Genomic DNA, 20,015 nt, shown 5'->3' on the forward strand with positions numbered 1-20,015 from the left:
CATCCTATACCTTGCAAGAGCGGATAAAAATCACATGACTTGATGAGAGGATGGACAGAATCCTAACCCCTATGATGATAGGACGGACTCCTGAAAGATTGACTCTCAAAGATGGAAGGATGGAATCCTAAACTCTATGAAGGTTGGACAGAATCCTATATTCTATAGAGGTAGGACAAACTGATGAATTTTAAAAGGGTAGGACAGACTCCTAAACTTTAAAAGGGTAGGACAGACTCCTAAACTCTCTATGACAGACTCTAAAGAGGAAGAAATCCCTTAACCTGCGAAAACTCTAAGGCAGGAAGGGAAGGGGTTGGCTCAAGAAGCATTCCGTCATAGCTTAACCGAGGGAATTATTTCTCACTCTCAAGCCATAACCTAAACACCCAGACAAGACTTAAGGGTAAGATAAAGTGAAATCGAATGAGTGAATTCTGACTCATTTCATTCCAACCTCACCCTTCTTTTTCTTTGACATAACTATAGAGAGAAACCTCCTGTAGAAACACTCTAGAATTCAAAATGAGAAAAACTAAAACGAAGATTAAGCCTTACCTACTTTGGCAATTACACCCCCTTCTATAATTATTTACTGCAGATGTCATTAATGACATAAAATACGAGAAACTTTATTCAACATCACATATTAAGGAATAGACAAGCCAATAGAATGCAAAATTTTGCTAAACTAATCCCACCTCTAATCAAAGTAAAATAATCGAATTCAGCTCCGACAAATTCCCACCGAGAGCTATGATAAAGAATAATATCATGTCAAACTGCCCATTACTCAAAGAAGTAAAGATCAACTTTCAAAAAAAATTGAAACATAACCCACATATATGACTCCATCCTAGAAATGCTCTAAAATTTCAATCATAAAAGAAGTTGTTACCAAATCTCAATTAAAATCATGTCCAAATGCTGAAGTATAACCCCAAGATAAATACCACCTGAATGACACCATTTTGCAAGAGAAGAGCACCTTATAATCAATTTCATATTTGATTCCCTCATCTACACATCTTAACCCATGCAGCTATGAAAATCAGCTATTGAATACGAACATACATAGGAAGACAAGTAATACGGTCTATACCAACTAAATGAAGATCAGCATTATCACCTACTGATAGATTTTTCACAAACACACCAGCTCTCTTAATCAGGGCCAACATTGAGAAAATTAATAATTATCAAACTACCAGAAACTTAAAACCATCTCAATAAGAACCAATTATCTTGAATTCTAATCATGGATCAAACACCATGGCAGCAGAGGAGAAATTGAACAAGAATAGACACATTGATTTTAAGCAAGCATTTAGAAATATTACCAGAATATTAGAGTAGACAAAAATTCTTCTTCTTCAGGCCCTTCTCCTTCGTCGCAATTGCAAGATTCCGGTCAAATTACCGGAAGATATGATGATGCCGATAGCAAATGGAAAAGAAAGGCTGAGGGATTGCTCGATCTAGATCACAAATGACCCGATCCAAGGCAGGGTTAGCTAGATCTAAGCTTGGGTTAGCTAGATCTAGGGTTTTAAAAGAGGGAAATGAGAGGTTTAATAGTGGGAGAGGGATGGCCGCTGGGAGAGGCTTGCCGGATTCCGGCCGGAGGTCAGAAATTGCATAGACGGGTTTGGGGAAAAGGATGGCAATGGTGAATGGGAGGAGGTTTGGTGGTAGAATGGAGGTGGAAATGGCAGGGACGGTGGAGGTGGTGGCTTGATGTGGGTTTAGAGTGAAACAGGGGAAATATTAGAGGTGATAGAATGGGGGAGATGAAGAGGAAAATGGCAGAGGTGGTGGATGAAAGGGGTTTAATGGGGTCCGGTGGTGCCGGCCGAAGTTGGGAAAGGTGGTGGTGGAGGTTGGCTGAGATGGCAGTGGAAGATGGGTGTGGCCGTTAACGGTGGAGGCGCAGCCGGAGTTGGGAGAGTCTGGGTTTTCAAAAATGGGTTTTGGGGAAAACGGCTGAGATGGAGAAGAGGGTTTGGATGGTGTGGGTGATGGAGATGATGAAGAAAATGGGGGTTATGGAGGCTCGGATTCCGGTGGTGGCTGGACGGAGATGAAGAAGAGGATGGTCGGTGGATTTTTGAAAATGGGTTTGGGGAAATGGCAGAGATGGCCGGTGGGGGGAGGTTGCTGAGATGGGTTTTAATGGGGTTTTGATGGTGTAGGAGATGGGGATGGTGGCTGAGAAGGGGGTGGAGATGAATGGAGGAAGAAGATGGAGAGGTTGTGGGGGTGGAGGTGGTCGGTGATGTTGGCTTGCCGGAGATGAGGCCGGAGGTGGAGGCGATGCTCTCTCTCTTTCTCTGTTTTCTTCTTGATTTTTTTTTGGGATAATTACATTTACACCCCCTCTAGTTTCTTACACATCCACTTCGACTCCTATAGTTTAAAAAGTGCCCCGTAGTTTCAATTTGTTTAAGGTTTGCCCCCTCAGCTGAAGGTTCGTCCATAGATTGAAGGGTTAGGATGATCCGATGGAGCTGATTTTTTGGGCACACCCTATCTATGTCAGGACCCATCAAATGAAGGCTTTGGATCATCCGATCTATGGACGAACCTTCAGCTGAGGGGGCAAACCTTAAACAAATTGAAACAACGGGGGTGTATTTGTCACTTTTTAAACTATAGGGGTCGAAGTGGATGTGTCAGAAACTAGAGAGGGTGTAAATGTAATTATCCCTTATTTTTTTTCTTGCAAAAAAGAGGTTTCCTCCCTATGAGAAAACCCTAGTTGGATGGCAACATAAAGGGAAGTGGTAAAAAAATTTCTCCCCCCCATTCTCCATGGACAGCCACCACATAGTGTATTTGTGATAATTTTTCTTAACCTAAAGGTGGGGCAAGTAGAAAACAGGGTGAAGATTCTCATCTCTCTAAATAATCCTAACCCCTTGATTTGATCCAAGGGCCACTAAGGGTTGCTTGCACCTTAAGTAATTTCAGAATTCCAAAATCACCCCTCTAAGGTTGGCAAATCACCTTTCTACCAACAAAAATATCTTGCCTTTTATAGAAAAAGGAGGGTGATATCTACACAACCAAGCTTTGATAATTCATACCCTATCACAACCCAGTTTTGATTATTGCACAAACTTCGCTTGTCTTTCTTTACATTTTTCGCCCGATTGTCATGAAATTTTGCAGGGGGATCCCTGAGAATACTAACAACCTCCTGGGGAATTGTACCCAGGGATACGCACAATAAGATGCTCAAAAATTCGAGCCTTCTTCTCATTTTGGGCCCAATCCTTCAGGAATTTTTGAGATTAATTTCGAGATATTTTAGGACTCGGAATTTGGGAATTTTATTTGATTTTTGAAGTTCTTATTCGTTTTGGGGACTTTAGGGTCCGGTAAAAATGGGGTGTCTACAGATGCTCCTCTTTGGCAGAGTGTGCTTGTCGCACGAAAGCCAAAGCCGATCAGACAACACATTTTGGCTGGCCCAAGGCTTCAAACAAAAGGGATGCACGGGGATTACGAGACGGATTGATGAGACAAATTCTCATCGAGAAGGAATGATAAGATGAATCGACGAGGCAGATTCTTGAAAGGATAGCGAGACAAATTCTCGATGGGATGGCGAGACAGACTCTCAAGTGAATGGTGAGACAGACTTTCAATGGGATCATCAAACAGACTCTCAAGGAAAGGGACGAGACAGACTCTCGATGGGATAATGAGACAGACTCTCAAAAGACTAATGAGACAGACTCTCGAAAGGGGGAGGAGACAAACTCTCGATGAAATAGTGAGACAGACTCTCACTGAAAGCACAATGTAATTATTAGACAGCCTCTAATTAAGCCACTCAGGGTTTTAGAGGATTACATAGCGGAATGATTAGACCATCATCATGATCAAGCAATTCTAGTATCTGAGAAGACGGCTTCTTAACAGATCGACAAAGCGGAATGATTAGACAATCATCATGATCATTCCCAATCCAGGATATGAGAAGACGGCTTCTTAACAGATCGACAAAGCGGAATGATTAGACAATTATCATGATCATTCCAAAATCAGAATCTAAGAAGACGGCTTCTTAACAGATGAACACAGCGGAATGATTAGACAATTATCATGATCATTCCCAAATTATGATCTGAGAAGACGGCATCTTGATAGATCAACCACGCAGAATGATTAGACAATTATCAGGATCATTCCCAAATTAGGACCCTTTTACACTACAAGGGGGTGGCCCAAGAAAGAAAAGGGGACGAATATATCATTTAATCCCGTTTGAGCTCCATCCATTTCTCTTTTAGTGGACGTGGCTCAAATGGTTGATGCCCGTCTTTCCCACAAAACGGAATCCTATTTTCCTAGCAGTGCTGAAAGAAATAATTGAGACAGATGGCGGGCTGACTACTTAACAGATACTAGCATTTTTGGCCCATGCCAATATGGCATTGAAGGGGGTAAAATAATAGCATCAAAACATGAGCTGTAAAATGGTGGGCCCCACCATATGCATAGATTTGGGGTTAGATGATGGGCTCACTTGTGAGTGTAAAATGCGAGCCCCATCATATGCATAAGTTTGGGTAGAGATGGTGGGCCCTGCCATATAAAAAATGAGTGTAAATTGGCGTGTGTAACATAGTGAGCCCTCTCATGCTATGCAAAGGGTCTAAAACGATGGGCCTTACCACTTATGTTGTAAAATGATGGGCCCTCTCATGCTATGCAAAAGGTGTAAAAAAATATCTACATGGAGAAAATTCCATTAAAATTTTCCATGGAAAAAGTTTTCATACATATGCTACAAGTAGATGGATAGATGTCAAAGGTGGCGGCGTTCTTTTTTGTTGTTTATTGAATTTCCCCGTGTTTTCTCACCAGCAAAGTAAAAAAGCAGCATCTTTACATTTTTTAAGAAACTAGTCAACAATGATGAGCATCCATTGTTCAATTGCGCCGGCTACACTCGAATGTATTTAAGTACCAAGCCTCCCACTCCTTCAACTCACATCTGTTAAAACCATACAACCGAATTACAAGAGACTACATTCCCACACCACACATACCTATTATGGATGTCCTAATTCCCTCCCCTGTGGCTTCAACCCTCCCTCTCCCTGAAGATGGAACCTTGGACGTGGTTCGCAGATCCGCCGGGTTTCATCCAACCGTCTGGGGCGATCACTTCCTCGCTTACTCGCCCGATCCAACGGTAAGAATCGAGCGAATTAAAGATAGAATTCATTTAAATTTAGAGTAAGATAATAACTCTGATAACTGATCTATTTTGTTTGGGTATGGCTTGAATTCATGCAGAAAATAGATGCTTGGACTAAAAGAGTTGAAGACCTCAAGGAAGAAGTGAAGGTGATTCTAACCAATGCGAAAGGGTCACTGGAAGAGCTGAATTTGATTGATGCTATCCAACACCTTGGGATTGGTTATCATTTTGAGAAGGAGATTGATGATGCTTTACAACTAATCTTTGATTCCCATAATGATGCTTTTCCTACTGATGATCTATGTGTGGCTGCCCTCCGATTTAGCCTACTACGGCGACAGGGCCACCATGTTTCTTCAGGTAATTAATTAAGTCCCTTTGCATTTCTCTCTTTCCCTAAACTCTAATGAGGTTTATTAGCTCTGCAAGTTTAAAGAGTTCACTGAGTCTGAAACATTGGGTTGTGAAACAGATGTATTCAAAAAATTCAAAGATGAGCAGGGGAATTTCAAGGCAGAGCTGAGCACTGATGCGAAAGGTTTGCTGAGTCTCTATGACGCGGCGTATCTCAGCACAAGAGGGGAAGATATATTGGATGAGGCCATTCCTTTCACTAGGGAGCACCTTAGGTCATGTATTAGCCATGTAGATACTCATATGGCAGCAAAAATTGAGCATTCTCTAGAGCTTCCCCTGCATCATCGCATACCAAGGCTAGAGAACAGGCACTACATCTCAGTGTACGAAGGAGAGAAGGAAAGGAATGAAGTTGTACTTGAGCTTGCCAAATTAGATTTCAATCTGATTCAAATCTTGCACCAAAGAGAGCTGAGGGACATCACAACGTAAGTTTCATTAGCTAAATAGTTCAAAATATTACATAAGTTTGAATGACCCCCATGGCTTTATCAATCAGAGCAGTAGAATGACCATCCCTATCTTTTCAATATATTGCAGGTGGTGGAATGAGATTGACCTCGCAGCAAAGCTGCCATTTATTAGGGATAGGTTGGTGGAGTGCTACTATTGGATCATGGGTGTCTATTTTGAACCAATATACTCAAGGGCTAGAGTTTTTTCGACCAAAATGACAATTTTGGTCTCAGTTGTCGACGACATATATGATGTCTACGCTACAGAGGATGAGCTCCAACTTTTCACTGACGCAATCTATAGGTTTGATACACATACCCACAACTCTTTAACATTCACATACACATAACAAGGAAAAATGAAAGTGATGTCTCCAAAAGGGCCCAATTTTCCTATATCTTAAGGCCTTGATTGGAATATTGCAGGAAAAACTTTTATTGAGGAAAATTTTATGCTAGGATTTTTTTTTCTAAAATTGGAGAGAGATAATAATTTTTGGGGATACCAATATAAATTAAAGGTCACTGTAAGTAAAACTTTGGACATTTTTTTCATGTGTAATCAGACATTGGGTACTTGATTTTCAGGTGGGATGCTGAGGACATTGAGCAGCTTCCACAGTACCTGAAAGATGCTTTTCTTGTACTCTATAACACTGTGAAGGACCTAGAAGAGGAGCTGAAACCAGAAGGAAACTCCTATCGTGGAGACTATGTAAAAGATGCGGTAAGATATCTACATCTATTTCTTTAAATAGTCTCTATTAGGTGAATAAGAATTTCTAAATGAACTCCAATGTTTTAGTCAATGAAAGTAATATAAATTTGGTTAAATTTATGTTGCAGATGAAGGTTTTGGCAAGAGATTACTTTGTGGAGCACAAATGGTATAACAGAAAAATTGTACCGTCAGTAGAGGACTACCTACGAATTTCTTGCATTAGTGTTGCCGTTCATATGGCCACAGTTCATTGTTGTGCTGGGATGGATGAAATTGCAACCAAAGAGGCATTTGAATGGTTGAAGACCGAACCTAAACTAGTAATAGATGCATCACTGATTGGGCGTCTCCTCGATGACATGCAGTCCACCTCGGTATCCCCTCTATTCATTCTTATATATTTCTTTTGTTTTTAATCATTAGAAGTTGAGAACTCCAAGGAAGACACTAGTACACTTAAAATGGACTAGCACTATTGACCTTTTTCTAACGCAAAACACTCCTATTTTTTTGATAAGTGTTTTCACAGCAGTTCTTTGGACAACCCTAACACAAGCACTTTTCTCATATCTTTTTACATAGGAACATTTTTAACTTATGTTTGACTATTTTATATTTGTTTTATGTGTAGTTTGAGCAACAGAGAGGTCATGTGTCATCGGCGGTACAGTGTTACATGATCCAACATGGCGTATCACACGAAGAAGCGTGTGAGAAGTTGACAGAAATGGCTGCAATTGCATGGAAAGATGTAAACCAAGCATGCCTTAGGCCCACTGTTTTCCCAATGCCTATTCTTCTCCCTTCAATCAACCTTGCACGTGTGGCAGAAGTCATCTACCTGCGCGGAGATGGATACACACATGCTGGTGGTGAGACCAAAAAACATATCACGGCCATGCTTGTTGAACCAATCCAAGTCTGAGAATTAGTAACTGTATTTTCCTTACTACAAGTTGTCAGAAGTGCTCTGATTTTGACACTCTTTCATTCATTTATGAGTAAGAAAGTTTTCAATTCCTTGTATGCTTTTAAGACCGAGGTCTGATCATATGCTGTATTATCAACTGGGAAGAGATTGTGTTATTAAATCTCTCCTCAACATTTCGTGGCGAAAGATAGTCAAACTCCCCTCTTCAAATTTGATTTCTCCATTGTAACTGCTAGGACTGATGGTTTTTTTTCTTTTTCTTTTCTCAAAGGCTTAAAACAAGAAAAAAAAATCCTTCGAATCGCATTAAAGTAGAAATCGTCACAAAAAAAACTTGGCTACTCAACGTTGCGCAGGAGGTTCCTGCACAACGCTTTAAAATACACTAAAAGCAAGGGGTGTGGCAATATCAATTCCATGGTCTGATATTTTCACACCCCATGTTTGATATTTCCACACCCCCTGTTACCTCTTTATTTCAGGGCGTTGGGCAGGAGGTTCCTGCGCAACGTTGCGTAGCCAAGTTTTGTTCAAATCGTCCTACATTCATTTTTGGAAAGAATTCTTTCTACCTCAATCTCTAAGGCGGCAACTCGCACAGTCCATGTGACTATGTTATGTGCCTAATTGGCCGTATAGGAAATAAACAAAGAGAAAATAGAAAAGAGAAGGAAAGGGGGTTGATTTGAGACAACCGGACCTCTTAATGGCGTGATTCGAGAGGAGCCATGACTCTCCCAACAACAAAGTTTCCTTTGCTGCTGTAAAATTTCTCTTCTTCTCCTTTCATTGAAATACATAAACTTAAATACAAGTACAATGAGAGTGCCACATCATCAACCCACTTACCACTAACATGACACATAATAAAAACTAACACCCATGACTCTAAACCACATACCCACAAACCTACAAATCCCTACAATAGCTATCTCCCATACATCATACATATATATATCAGACTAATTGTTCATATCTTTTGATTTCTAAGTTTGTAACCTAGAAATCAACTATGAAGTTTTTGTGAAGGGCTGAGATTAAAAATGTGATTTGGGGGAGATTAATCTCAGCCCTTCACAAAAAAAAGTGAAAGGCAGATTTTTGGGTAACGAGCTTGGGAGGTGCATTTGGATTGTTGGAATAAGTTGTTGGAATCGTCATCCTGCTTGAATAAGTTTTTGGGTGACGAACTCACGATCAAGATTGAGGAACATGGGAAACTGCCAGAATCTCTTTCCCGTCCAAAGAGTTGGTATTATGATTTCACCCCAGTCGGAATAAAAAATTATTAGATTTTTTTAGAATTATATTTTACATTTTATTTTCTTCATTCAGTTTATAGGAGAACCTGAATAAGAATAAGAATCTGATTAGGAAGCCAATTCCGATTCCTGATTTTGGCAATCCAAACATCCTACGGTATTGTTGGCGTAAAATCCGTCGTCCAATTGGACTCTTAGTTAGTTTAGAGTTCTATGCGTCTGCTATTTTATTTCCATGGTGTTGGACGAGAGATGTAAAAACTATTAAGCTATTGAATGGAAAGGAAAAGTCTGTTAATCAGGCTTGGGTTGAGAAGCGGCCCTACCAATCTTACCTTTCCCATTTTCTCTAAAGCGTCAGGATAGTGAAGATCCAACAAGTTGGTTATGTAGGACGGAACAGTTCTTCCGATTGCATAAGATCCTAGAGGCAAAACAAGTATCGTTGGCTTCCTTCCACCTTGAGGGTGACGCCCAACTATGGTACCAATTGCTGAAGCAAGAAATGAAGGTAGTTACATGGGAAGAGTTCAAGGATGGACTCCATTCTCGATACGATCCAAGGCAATTCTTGGATTTCTATGGAAAACTCACTAAATTGCAGCAAACTGAATTTGGTACAGGATTACCAAACCCAGTTTGAGAAGTTACTTGTGAAGGTCGGACATCTTCCTCAAGCTTGTCAGGTTAGTTGTTTTATTAGTGGATTGCGAGATTCTATTTGAACTGACGTGCAAGCCAATATACCCACGACTAGGGGTGTCAATGGATCCAGACAGTCCGATGGATCGTCCGAATCCGAACGTTAATGAACGGGATCTAAACATATGAATAGGATCCATGGGCATATTTCGGATCATCAAATCTGGGATCCGAAAAATTTTGGATTGTGTATGGGCACGCCATAGATCCCCATTGGATAGTCACGATCCGAAATGGTTTACAAAAATACCCTCCAAATTTTGTTAATGCTAACCGTTCTATGAAGGGTATTTTGGTCAAAACCTCTCTTATCACTTAATGAATCGGATGAGAATGAGATTTCACTCATTTAGTCGTTTCATTTCATACTTTCACGAAAGAAAATAGAGAGGGGTTTTGTTCTTTATGCATTATATTCTTTGATAATAGTTATACATTATATTTGTGTATGTAATTTTGATTAGTTTTATTGTTTACAAGCATTATTATATACATAGATTAAACATTGATACAATTTTAATTTAGTTGAAGAAAATGCATAGAGACACACTAATAGTGGACTGCCATTCTATCTCTTTTTTAAAAAATTAATTGTTTACTTAGCATAGTGGGACATAATTGGACACTCCGATGGACGGTCCGAATTAAAATGGATCGTGATCATGATGTGAAAAGTAGGATATGAAGAACAATCCGACTCTGACCCGGCCGATAAGGAATTTGAATGAATTGTGACTGTGACATAGGTGGGTCCGACCCGAAGTGGATCCGTTGACACCCCTACCCATGACCCTATCTAGTGCTATCGACTTAGCCCGCCTATACGAGGCCCGCAATTAATTGCAACGCGCTATTCGAACGTCAAACATAATGAATCCCATCACAACCTACAATGGTCCCACGCTTCCAGTTCGATGGATGACATCCGTTGAGTTGACGAGGCTCGCAATTTGTCGCAACACGCTATTCCAACGTTAGACACAACGAATCCCATCACAACTAACAACGGTCTTACGCTTCCATTTCGACGGTTGACACCCGCTGAGTTGCAGGAGAGACGAGCAAAAGGCTGTGCTATAATTGTGACGAAAAATTTAGCCCGGGACATCATTGTAAGAAGTTATTTTTCATTAAGGCATGTTGGGAGGAGGACAATAGTGACATAGATGCGAAAGAAGAAATCAAGAAGTCCTGATCCATTGGCAAGGTCTCTCATCCGCTAAAGCCAAGTGGGAAAATCAGTTTTCCTATTGTGCCCTCGAGGACAAGGGCAGAAATTTAAGGTGAGGGGAGTAGGTAAGTGTCTATGCAGTTAGCATTATCTACCCATTGCCTTATCTATTAGTGATTACGATTGCTAGCATTATCTACCAATTAGATTAGGATGCTGTTAAAATGTCCTTATTTTACTATTCTTGGACTCTTAGTTTAAAATTCTACACGTATGCTATTTTATTTCAATGGTGTTGGTCAAGAGATGCAGAAACTATTTAAGCTATTGAATGGAAAAAAAAAAAGCATGCTGATCTTTCTCTTTACACAAGTGTGGGAAAACAACCGGTGGCTTGGGTTCCGTCGAAGTAGCCCTACCTTTCTGACGTATCCACATCTCCTGGATTGCAAGTTGCTTGTTTTTTGGAAGAGAATACAATCCGATGAAATAGAAGAAAGAAATTAGGGTGGATAAGTGCAAGCGGAAGACTGTTTCTCCATGCTTCTAATTTTAGGTGATGAGTCCAACAGAAGATATAACTTCTTATTTTTATTTTTGGGAAAAATACACTTAGCCCCCTGTGGTTTCTGACACATTCAACATAATCCCTAAAGTTTAAAAAGTTACAAGTAGACTCCCTGTGGTTTCAAAACGTGACAATGACACTCCCTTCGTCAACTGTCCGTCAGTTTAACCTGACGGAAAGACTAAAACTAACCATGGTTAATATCTTGAGGACAGAAATACCCTCATTTGTAGAGGGATTAGGGTTACGCCATTTCCCACCGCCACCGTCGCCCCTCTGGCCACCGCCTTCATCGCCACCTTCGGCCACCACCGCCATCGCCGTCACCTCCACCACAGACAATCGAACCCCACCCCATGGCTACATCAAACCCACATTCCAAGAAAAAAACTTTGATAAAAACAAAAAATAAAGCCCTAAAACATTAGGGTTTTTGTGCAAATCATTATAATGATGTGAATGAAGACAAATAAAACTCCCAAATTGAGGGTTTATGTTGATAAATCAACAAGGGTTTGAATCAAACTCCAATTTTTAGTTTTCAAGTATGAAAACCCTATTTTTTAGTTGGGGAAGACGAGGGCATTTTGGTCTTTTCCCCCACGGCGTCAGCTTTGTCCAATGTCCAGTTAAAAAAACCCAATGAAACCACCGGGGGTATACTTGTAACTTTTTAAACTTTAGGGGTTAAGTTGAATGTGTCAGAAACCACAGGGGGTCTAAGTGTATTTTTCCTTTTATTTTTTTAATAGTTGATGCTGAGTGGATATTGTTTGTTAGGAGTTAGTAATAGCTGTTAGATCAAATCAAATCAATGGTCAAGATAGAGTCCTAGTTAAAGAATGAAGTTAGCGGTTTTATATAACCTATGTGCAAGGGTTGTTTGCATGATTGATTTATTTTAAGAAATAGAATTCTTAGCTGCTTGAATAGCTATTTTCTTTGTTCTTCGTGGATTTGTCGAACACCCCTTCGTGGATTCGAAGGTTTATTCCGATCGGTGTTGAAATTAATCAACCTCGACTCGTTCTTCACACTTCCAGCTACGCCACCACTTTCTCATTTTCTCTAAAGCGTCAAGATAGGGAAGACTAGAAGTGCCACAGACAGCAAGGCCATACCATACATTTGGTCTTTTTATTTTCTTTATGGACATTTAATGTTTTTATTTCTTAATAAGAGATTCTTTGACATTACTTGAGTCCCATTAACAATGTCACTAAATTACAAAATTCAATTAGGTAATGATAAACCAGAGCCATGAATTGGGGCTGTGGGCCCACTGTACATGTGGCACATGGATGCGGCAATCGTGACATCAGGCCCACACATAACCTTACTTTAATTGGCCTATTAATATGGCATCAACTGAAATACGTCATAGAGGCCAAGACATCCCACCAACATTAAGACCGTTACACCAACACTATTAGAGAACAGACAATATGCAGCCCCAGCCGATGAACATATAGTTCTCCTTAATTTATAAGTCTTTTTACCTTATTTTGACATCAAATCGGTTGGATGAACTTCTCCAATCCACTTGACCCGGTGAGACCTTTGAACTGCTAAAGAAATTAAGATTTCAAGACTTCTGGACTTCCAAACCGTGCCATGCACGGTTGGTCCCACTAGAGTTTTGAATATGACCAAACGTTAAAAGGAGATAGTAAAGGCGCTCGGGAGCAGATAGATGGTACACTCGACTAGCAAGTTCCGAAGAAGCATTACACACGAAGTACTATGCTTTTGTGCTTGTAAAACATACCCACAAAAGTGAAAAATTGTGAGGCACGAAATATAGCCTCCATGTTTGACTGATTCAGAATGAATGAACGAAAGGACCCACTATTCAATTATATGATGAAAGGCCTTATGAACAAGTACTCATCATCTCATCCTTGATATTTGATCAAACAGCAGCTCACTTTTTGAGGAGCTGCTGTTGGATCAAATATCGAGGGTGGTGCCTTTAACTTTATCGTACCACCTATACGTGTTCATACGGTCCTTCATCATATAATTTCTCCAATTTTGTCTTTGCCTTTTGCTTAGTTGAGTTTTTATGTAGTGCAAGGCCTCACAAGCAGCACGGCGGGCCATGGTCTTCGATAGGCATATATGGCACGGCAGCACAACCAGCACGGTTAAATGCTAATCTATAGAGTTAAATTTTACTCAATTTAATTATTTATAAAAAAAGTTTATTAAAAAACGGCATGTCATTTCCCTTTAGAAATAAAAACAATTGAGATCGATGGCGGGCTAACTACTTCAAAGATACCCACGCTATTGATGGGGGTATATATTATTTTACGGTCGGGCCGGGTGGACCCGCGGGTCCAGGCCACTTTTTGCCCGGTCTGAAAATAATAGCACCCCATCAAAAAATGATGAGTAAAATGGTCGGCCACACCATATGTGCGGGGATGATGGGCCCACTTGTGACAGTAAAATGGTGCCCCCATCATATGTATGAGTTTAGGTACAGATGGTGGGCTCAGCCGTATCAAAATGTGAGAGTAAAATGGTGAGCACCACTCATGCTATGCCAAGGGTGTAATAAAATGATGGGCCTCGCCTTATAAAAACTTATGTTGTAAAATGATGGGCCCTGCAAATGCTACTCTAGATGTGTAAAAAAATCTACCATAGAAAATTTCAGGTAAAAATTTTCCATGGAAAAAGTTTTCAGTAATTACAAGTAGTTGGATAGATGTCAAAGGAGGCGGCTTTCTTTACATTCTTTAAAAACTAGTCAACATTGAGCATCTACCTATAATTGTCCACTTTTCAACATCCACTGATAAAATCAATTGCGGGGGCTGCACTTGTATGTATTTAAATACCAAACCCCACAATCCCACACAACTCACATTTGTTACAACCTTCAATCTAATTACAAGAGACTAACATTCACACACCACACTTCTCTACTATGGATGTTCTAATTCCCTTCCCTGTTGCTTCAACCCTCCCTCTCCCTGAAGATGGGAATTTGGACATCGTCCGCAGATCTGCCGGGTTTCATCCGACCGTCTGGGGCGATCACTTCCTCGCTTACTCGCCCGATCCAACGGTAAGAATTGAACGAATTAAAGATAAGAGTTCATGTACATATAGACTAAGATTACTCTGGTAACTGATCTATTTTGTTTTGGTATGCAGAAAGTAGATGCTTGGACTAAAAGAGTCGAAGAGCTCAAGGAAGAAGTGAAGATGATTCTAAGCAATGCGAAAGGGTCTCTGGAAGAGCTGAATTTGATTGATGCTATCCAACACCTTGGGATTGGTTATCATTTTGAGAAGGAGATTGATGATGCTTTACAACTAATCTTTGATTCCCATACTGATGCTTTTCCTACTGATGATCTATATGTGGCTGCCCTCCGATTTAGCCTACTACGGCGACAGGGCCACCATGTTTCTTCAGGTAATTAATTAAGTCCCTTTGCATTTCTCTCTTTCCCTAAACTCTAATGAGGTTTATTAGCTCTGCAAGTTTAAAGAGTTCACTGAGTCTGAAACATTGGGTTGTGAAACAGATGTATTCAAAAAATTCAAAGATGAGCAGGGGAATTTCAAGGCAGAGCTGAGCACTGATGCGAAAGGTTTGCTGAGTCTCTATGACGCGGCGTATCTCAGCACAAGAGGGGAAGATATATTGGATGAGGCCATTCCTTTCACTAGGGAGGACCTTAGGTCATGTATTAGCCATGTAGATACTCATATGGCAGCAAAAATTGAGCATTCTCTAGAGCTTCCCCTGCATCATCGCATACCAAGGCTAGAGAACAGGCACTACATCTCAGTATATGAAGGAGAGAAGGAAAGGACTGAAGTTGTACTTGAGCTTTCCAAATTAGATTTCAATCTGATTCAAATCTTGCACCAAAGAGAGCTGAGGGACATCACAACGTAAGTTTCATTAGCTAAATAGTTCAAAATATTACATAAGTTTGAATGACCCCCATGGCTTTATCAATCAGAGCAGTAGAATGACCATCCCTATCTTTTCAATATATTGCAGGTGGTGGAATGAGATTGACCTCGCAGCAAAGCTGCCATTTATTAGGGATAGGTTGGTGGAGTGCTACTATTGGATCATGGGTGTCTATTTTGAACCAATATACTCAAGGGCTAGAGTTTTTTCGACCAAAATGACAATTTTGGTCTCAGTTGTCGACGACATATATGATGTCTACGCTACAGAGGATGAGCTCCAACTTTTCACTGACGCAATCTATAGGTTTGATACACATACCCACAACTCTTTAACATTCACATAACAAGGAAAAATGAATGTGATGTCTCCAAAAGGGCCCAATTTTCCTATATCCTAAGGCCTTGCTTGGAATATTGAAGGAAAAACTTTTATTGAGGAAAATTTTATGCTAGGATTTTTTTTCTTCTAAAATTTGAGAGAGAAGATAAATTTTAGGGATATCATTATAAATTAAAGGTCACTGTAAGTAAAACTTTGGACCATGTGTAAGCAGACATTGGGTACTTGATTTTCAGGTGGGATGCTGAGGACATTGAGCAGCTTCCACAGTACTTGAAAGATGCATTTCTTGTACTCTATAACACTGTGAAGGACCTAGAAGAGGAGCTGAAACCAGAAGGAAACTCCTATCGTGGAGACTATGTAAAAGATGCGGTAAGATATCTACATCTATTTCTTTAAATAGTCTCTATTAGGTGAATAAGAATTTCTAAATGAACTCCAATGTTTTAGTCAATGAAACTTACATAAATTTGATTAAATTTATGTTGCAGATGAAGGTGTTGGCAAGAGATTACTTTGTGGAGCACAAATGGTATAACAGAAAAATTGTGCCATCAGTAGAGGACTACCTACGAATTTCTTGCATTAGTGTTGCCGTTCATATGGCTACAGTACATTGTTGTGCCGGGATGGATGAAATTGCAACCGAAGAAGCATTCGAATGGTTGAAGACCGAACCTAAACTTGTTATAGATGCATCACTGATTGGACGTCTCCTCGATGACATGCAGTCCACCTCGGTATCCCCTCTATTCATTCTTATATATTCCTTTTGTTTCTAGTCATTAGAAGTTGAGAACTTCGAGGAAGACACTAGTACTACCCCTACTAATGTAACCATAGGTTACACCATTTACCCTAAAATGCACTAGCACTCTTTACCATTTTCTAACCCAAAACACTCCTATTTTTTTGACAAGTGTTTTCACAGCAGTTCTTTGGACAACCCTAACACAAGCACTGTTCTCATATCTTTTTACATAGGAACATTTTTAACTTATGTTTGACTATTTTATATTTGTTTTATGTGTAGTTTGAGCAACAGAGAGGTCATGTGTCATCGGCAGTACAGTGTTACATGATCCAATATGGCGTATCACACGAAGAAGCGTGTGAGAAGTTGACAGAAATGGCTGCAATTGCATGGAAAGATGTAAACCAAGCATGCCTTAGGCCCACTGTTTTCCCAATGCCTATTCTTCTGCCTTCAATCAACCTTGCACGTGTGGCAGAAGTCATCTACCTGCGCGGAGATGGATATACACATGCTGGTGGTGAGACCAAAAAACATATCACGGCCATGCTTGTTGAACCAATCCAAGTCTGAGAATTAGTAACTGTATTTTCCTTACTACAAGTTGTCAGAAATGCTCTGATTTTGACACCCTTTCATTCATTTATGAGTAAGAAAATTTTCAATTCCTTGTATGCTTTTAAAAGCGAGGTCTGATCATATGCTGTATTATCAACAGGGAAGAGATTGTGTTATTAAATCTCTCCTCAACATTTCGTGGCGAAAGATAATAAAACTCCCTTCTTCAAATTTGATTTCTCCATTGTAACTGCTAGGATTGATGGGTTTTTTTTTTTTTTTTTTCTCAAAGGCTTAAAACAAGAAAAAAAAACCCTTCGAATCGCATTAAAGGAGGAATCATTAGACATCCATTTTTGGAAAGAATTCCTTCTATCTCAATCTCTAAGGCGGCAATTCGCACGGTCCGTGTGAGTAATTGGTCATATCTTTGGATTTCTATCTTCATCGCGTAGAAATCAGCTTCGAAGTTTTTGTGAAGGGCTGAGATTAAAAATGTGCTTCGGGGGAGATTATTCTCAGCCCTTCACAAAAAAAAGTGAAAGGGGGATTTTTGGGTAACGAGCTTGGAAGGTGAAACAACTTCCAGGGTATTGTTGGAATAAGTTGTTGGAATCAGCTTCCTACTTGAATAAGATTGAGGAACATGGCAAAATGTCAGAATCTCATTCCCGTCAAAACAGATGGTATTATGATTTCACCCCGGTCGAAATACAATTTTATTGGAATTTTTAGAATTATATTTTACATTTTATTTTCTTCTGTCAGTTTATAGGAGAACCTGAATAAGAATCCAATTAGGATGCCAATTCTGATTCCTGATTAGGCAATCCAAACAAGCCCTACGGTATTGTTGGGGTAAAATCGACCGTCCAATGCGGAGCTGACACGTCACACGCACGCACAGACCTTAAGGTGCTAAGGGTAAAAGGGTAATTTCATTACTCTTCTAGAAATCCTAAAGCCATAACCACCTCTGCAAGAATAAACTTCGAAATCTAAATTCCAGAAAACTGGTGCAAGTAAGAAAGAGTCCCAAAAAAGCAACCTTCCTAGATGGCTGAGGACTACTCTATAAATGAGGAATCAAACTCCATGGTACACACTTTACATTCATAGTTTCAATTCACCGAGCCCTTAGAGAGTCCAACTCGTACTTGTTGCTGCGTCGGACTTAGGCATTGAAAGACCCAGAGTCCCAACTCCGGTCCTTTCCAACATGTTTTCTCTAGCACAAATTAGGGGTGGACATGGTTCCGGTTCAACCCGAAGAACCGAACCGAACTTGCCTATTCGGTTCAGTTCGGTTCTAGGATTTGGTGGTTCGGTTCCGATTCTGGGTTCCTAGAACCGTGCGAATGCGGTTCGGTTCTGGGTTTGGAATCCTGGAACCGAGAACCGAACCGAGTAGGATCATATCCCCCTCCAATCGGATAAAATTACCCCCCCCCCCCCCCCCCCAAAAAAAAAAAAAAAAAAAACTTGGTTTCCATGAGAAAAAAATGCTTTAGACTTTACACTTACTGCTCGAGAATAAATTCACCCCTTTAGCATTTTGGTTTGCCTTCTAAAGTTTTAATCGTAAGTTATTAAAAAGGAATAAAATCCCAATCGTTATGTGGAAAAAATATATATAATAAAGGTTGGGTAAATCCAGAACCGAACCGTTTGCATATGGTTCTGTTCTGGGAACCGATTGCATATGGTTCCAAATTCAATCTCCTTATCTTAGGCGGAGAAAATCTTGATAGAATAAATCCATCATAATTGCTAGAAATATGGCAAGATTTCATCATTTAACCGAACTCCCCTCTTCGTGTATGAATGGTAGTGGTGCTGCTTTTGTGCTTATAAAATATACAAAAAAGAAATGGGAGGCAAGAAAATCAGCCACGATGTTTTCTGATGCAGAATGAGTGAATGAGAGGACTCACAACCCTCAAGTTGGGAGAAACTTCCCGAATCCTAGCATGGACAGGTCAGTCATGTACATTGTCCACTACTTTATTACAGCCTTGAGCTGAGATAGGTGCACGTATACTAAAATACAAGAAAGAGCCCTAGTTTAGTAAGATTTAAGGTTGCTTAGAATAAAATGACAAAAATACCCTAAGCCTAGGGACTATATTTCCACGGATAGAATCTCCACAACCGGGGATCCACCCCGCCCGAGGCAGGGACTCCCCGATTAAAGCAGGGACAAAAATCAAAAAATTCCCCAAAGTGAAGACGTGGCGTGGATGGCTCTAGACCAGACCCAATTCAATACCTAATGCGATTCAATATCTAATGTTCTGTTTTAAGAGGTGGCCCCCTATATAAAGTTGTATAAATACTTTTTCTCTCCTCAAACAATGTGTTATTGGTATTATTATTGAACAATGTTAGTACTATTATTATTATTTTTTTATTATGGAATGGTTTTGATCCTTATCATTTTTGAAATGAAAATCTTAAAATATATAAGTGGTTGTCTTTCCATAAAATGTTATATTTTAGTTTGAAACTTTGGATTATAATTTTATAATTGTTTGATTAGATTTAAAAAAAGAAAGAAATTATTATTATAGCAGGACGAGGATTGGGAAGGGAATTTTTCCCCGCGCGAATAGATTTTCCCTGCGAGGCGGGGACGGGAATTTCCCTCCAAAAAAACTATTTAAGCTATTGAATGGCCGGAAAGGAAAAGCATGTTGATCTTTCTCTTTACACAAGTGTGAAAACAACTGGAGGGTTGGGTTCACTCGACATAGCCCTACCGACAGCATGGCCGTACCCAACGTACATTTGGTCTTTTAATTTTCTTTATGGATATTTAATGTTTTTCATTTCTTAATAAGAGATTCTTTGGCATTATTTGAGTCCCATTAACGATGTCACTAAATTACAAAATTCAATTAGGGCCCGTTTGGTTACCCCTTGGATTTGGATTTGGAGGTGAATTTGGATTTCCAAAATTCATGGATTCGAAAT

General features: G+C 39.9%; 2 protein-coding genes across 2 annotated transcripts; both read left to right on the top strand.

Annotated features, from left to right (window-relative positions):
* Window positions 1-4,924: 4,924 nt before the first annotated feature.
* LOC143884029 (beta-cubebene synthase-like) lies at window positions 4,925-7,954 on the top strand. Its single transcript, XM_077387389.1, has 7 exons — window positions 4,925-5,206; window positions 5,311-5,575; window positions 5,688-6,060; window positions 6,173-6,391; window positions 6,676-6,814; window positions 6,934-7,182; window positions 7,440-7,954. The coding sequence occupies exons 1-7, from the start codon at window positions 5,066-5,068 to the stop codon at window positions 7,731-7,733; spliced, it is 1,680 nt and encodes a 559-aa protein (XP_077243504.1). The 5' UTR covers window positions 4,925-5,065; the 3' UTR covers window positions 7,734-7,954.
* A 6,346-nt stretch (window positions 7,955-14,300) lies between these two features.
* On the top strand, window positions 14,301-17,273 carry LOC143882589 (beta-cubebene synthase-like). Its single transcript, XM_077386056.1, has 7 exons — window positions 14,301-14,521; window positions 14,611-14,875; window positions 14,988-15,360; window positions 15,473-15,691; window positions 15,964-16,102; window positions 16,222-16,470; window positions 16,764-17,273. Exons 1-7 carry the CDS (start codon window positions 14,381-14,383, stop codon window positions 17,055-17,057), a joined length of 1,680 nt encoding a protein of 559 aa, XP_077242171.1. The 5' UTR covers window positions 14,301-14,380; the 3' UTR covers window positions 17,058-17,273.
* Window positions 17,274-20,015: the final 2,742 nt, after the last annotated feature.

The sequence above is a fragment of the Tasmannia lanceolata genome, unplaced genomic scaffold (assembly GCF_043159265.1).
Source record: "Tasmannia lanceolata isolate RefF3 unplaced genomic scaffold, GAP_Taslan_0.1 ptg000008l, whole genome shotgun sequence".
NCBI lineage: Eukaryota > Viridiplantae > Streptophyta > Magnoliopsida > Canellales > Winteraceae > Tasmannia > Tasmannia lanceolata.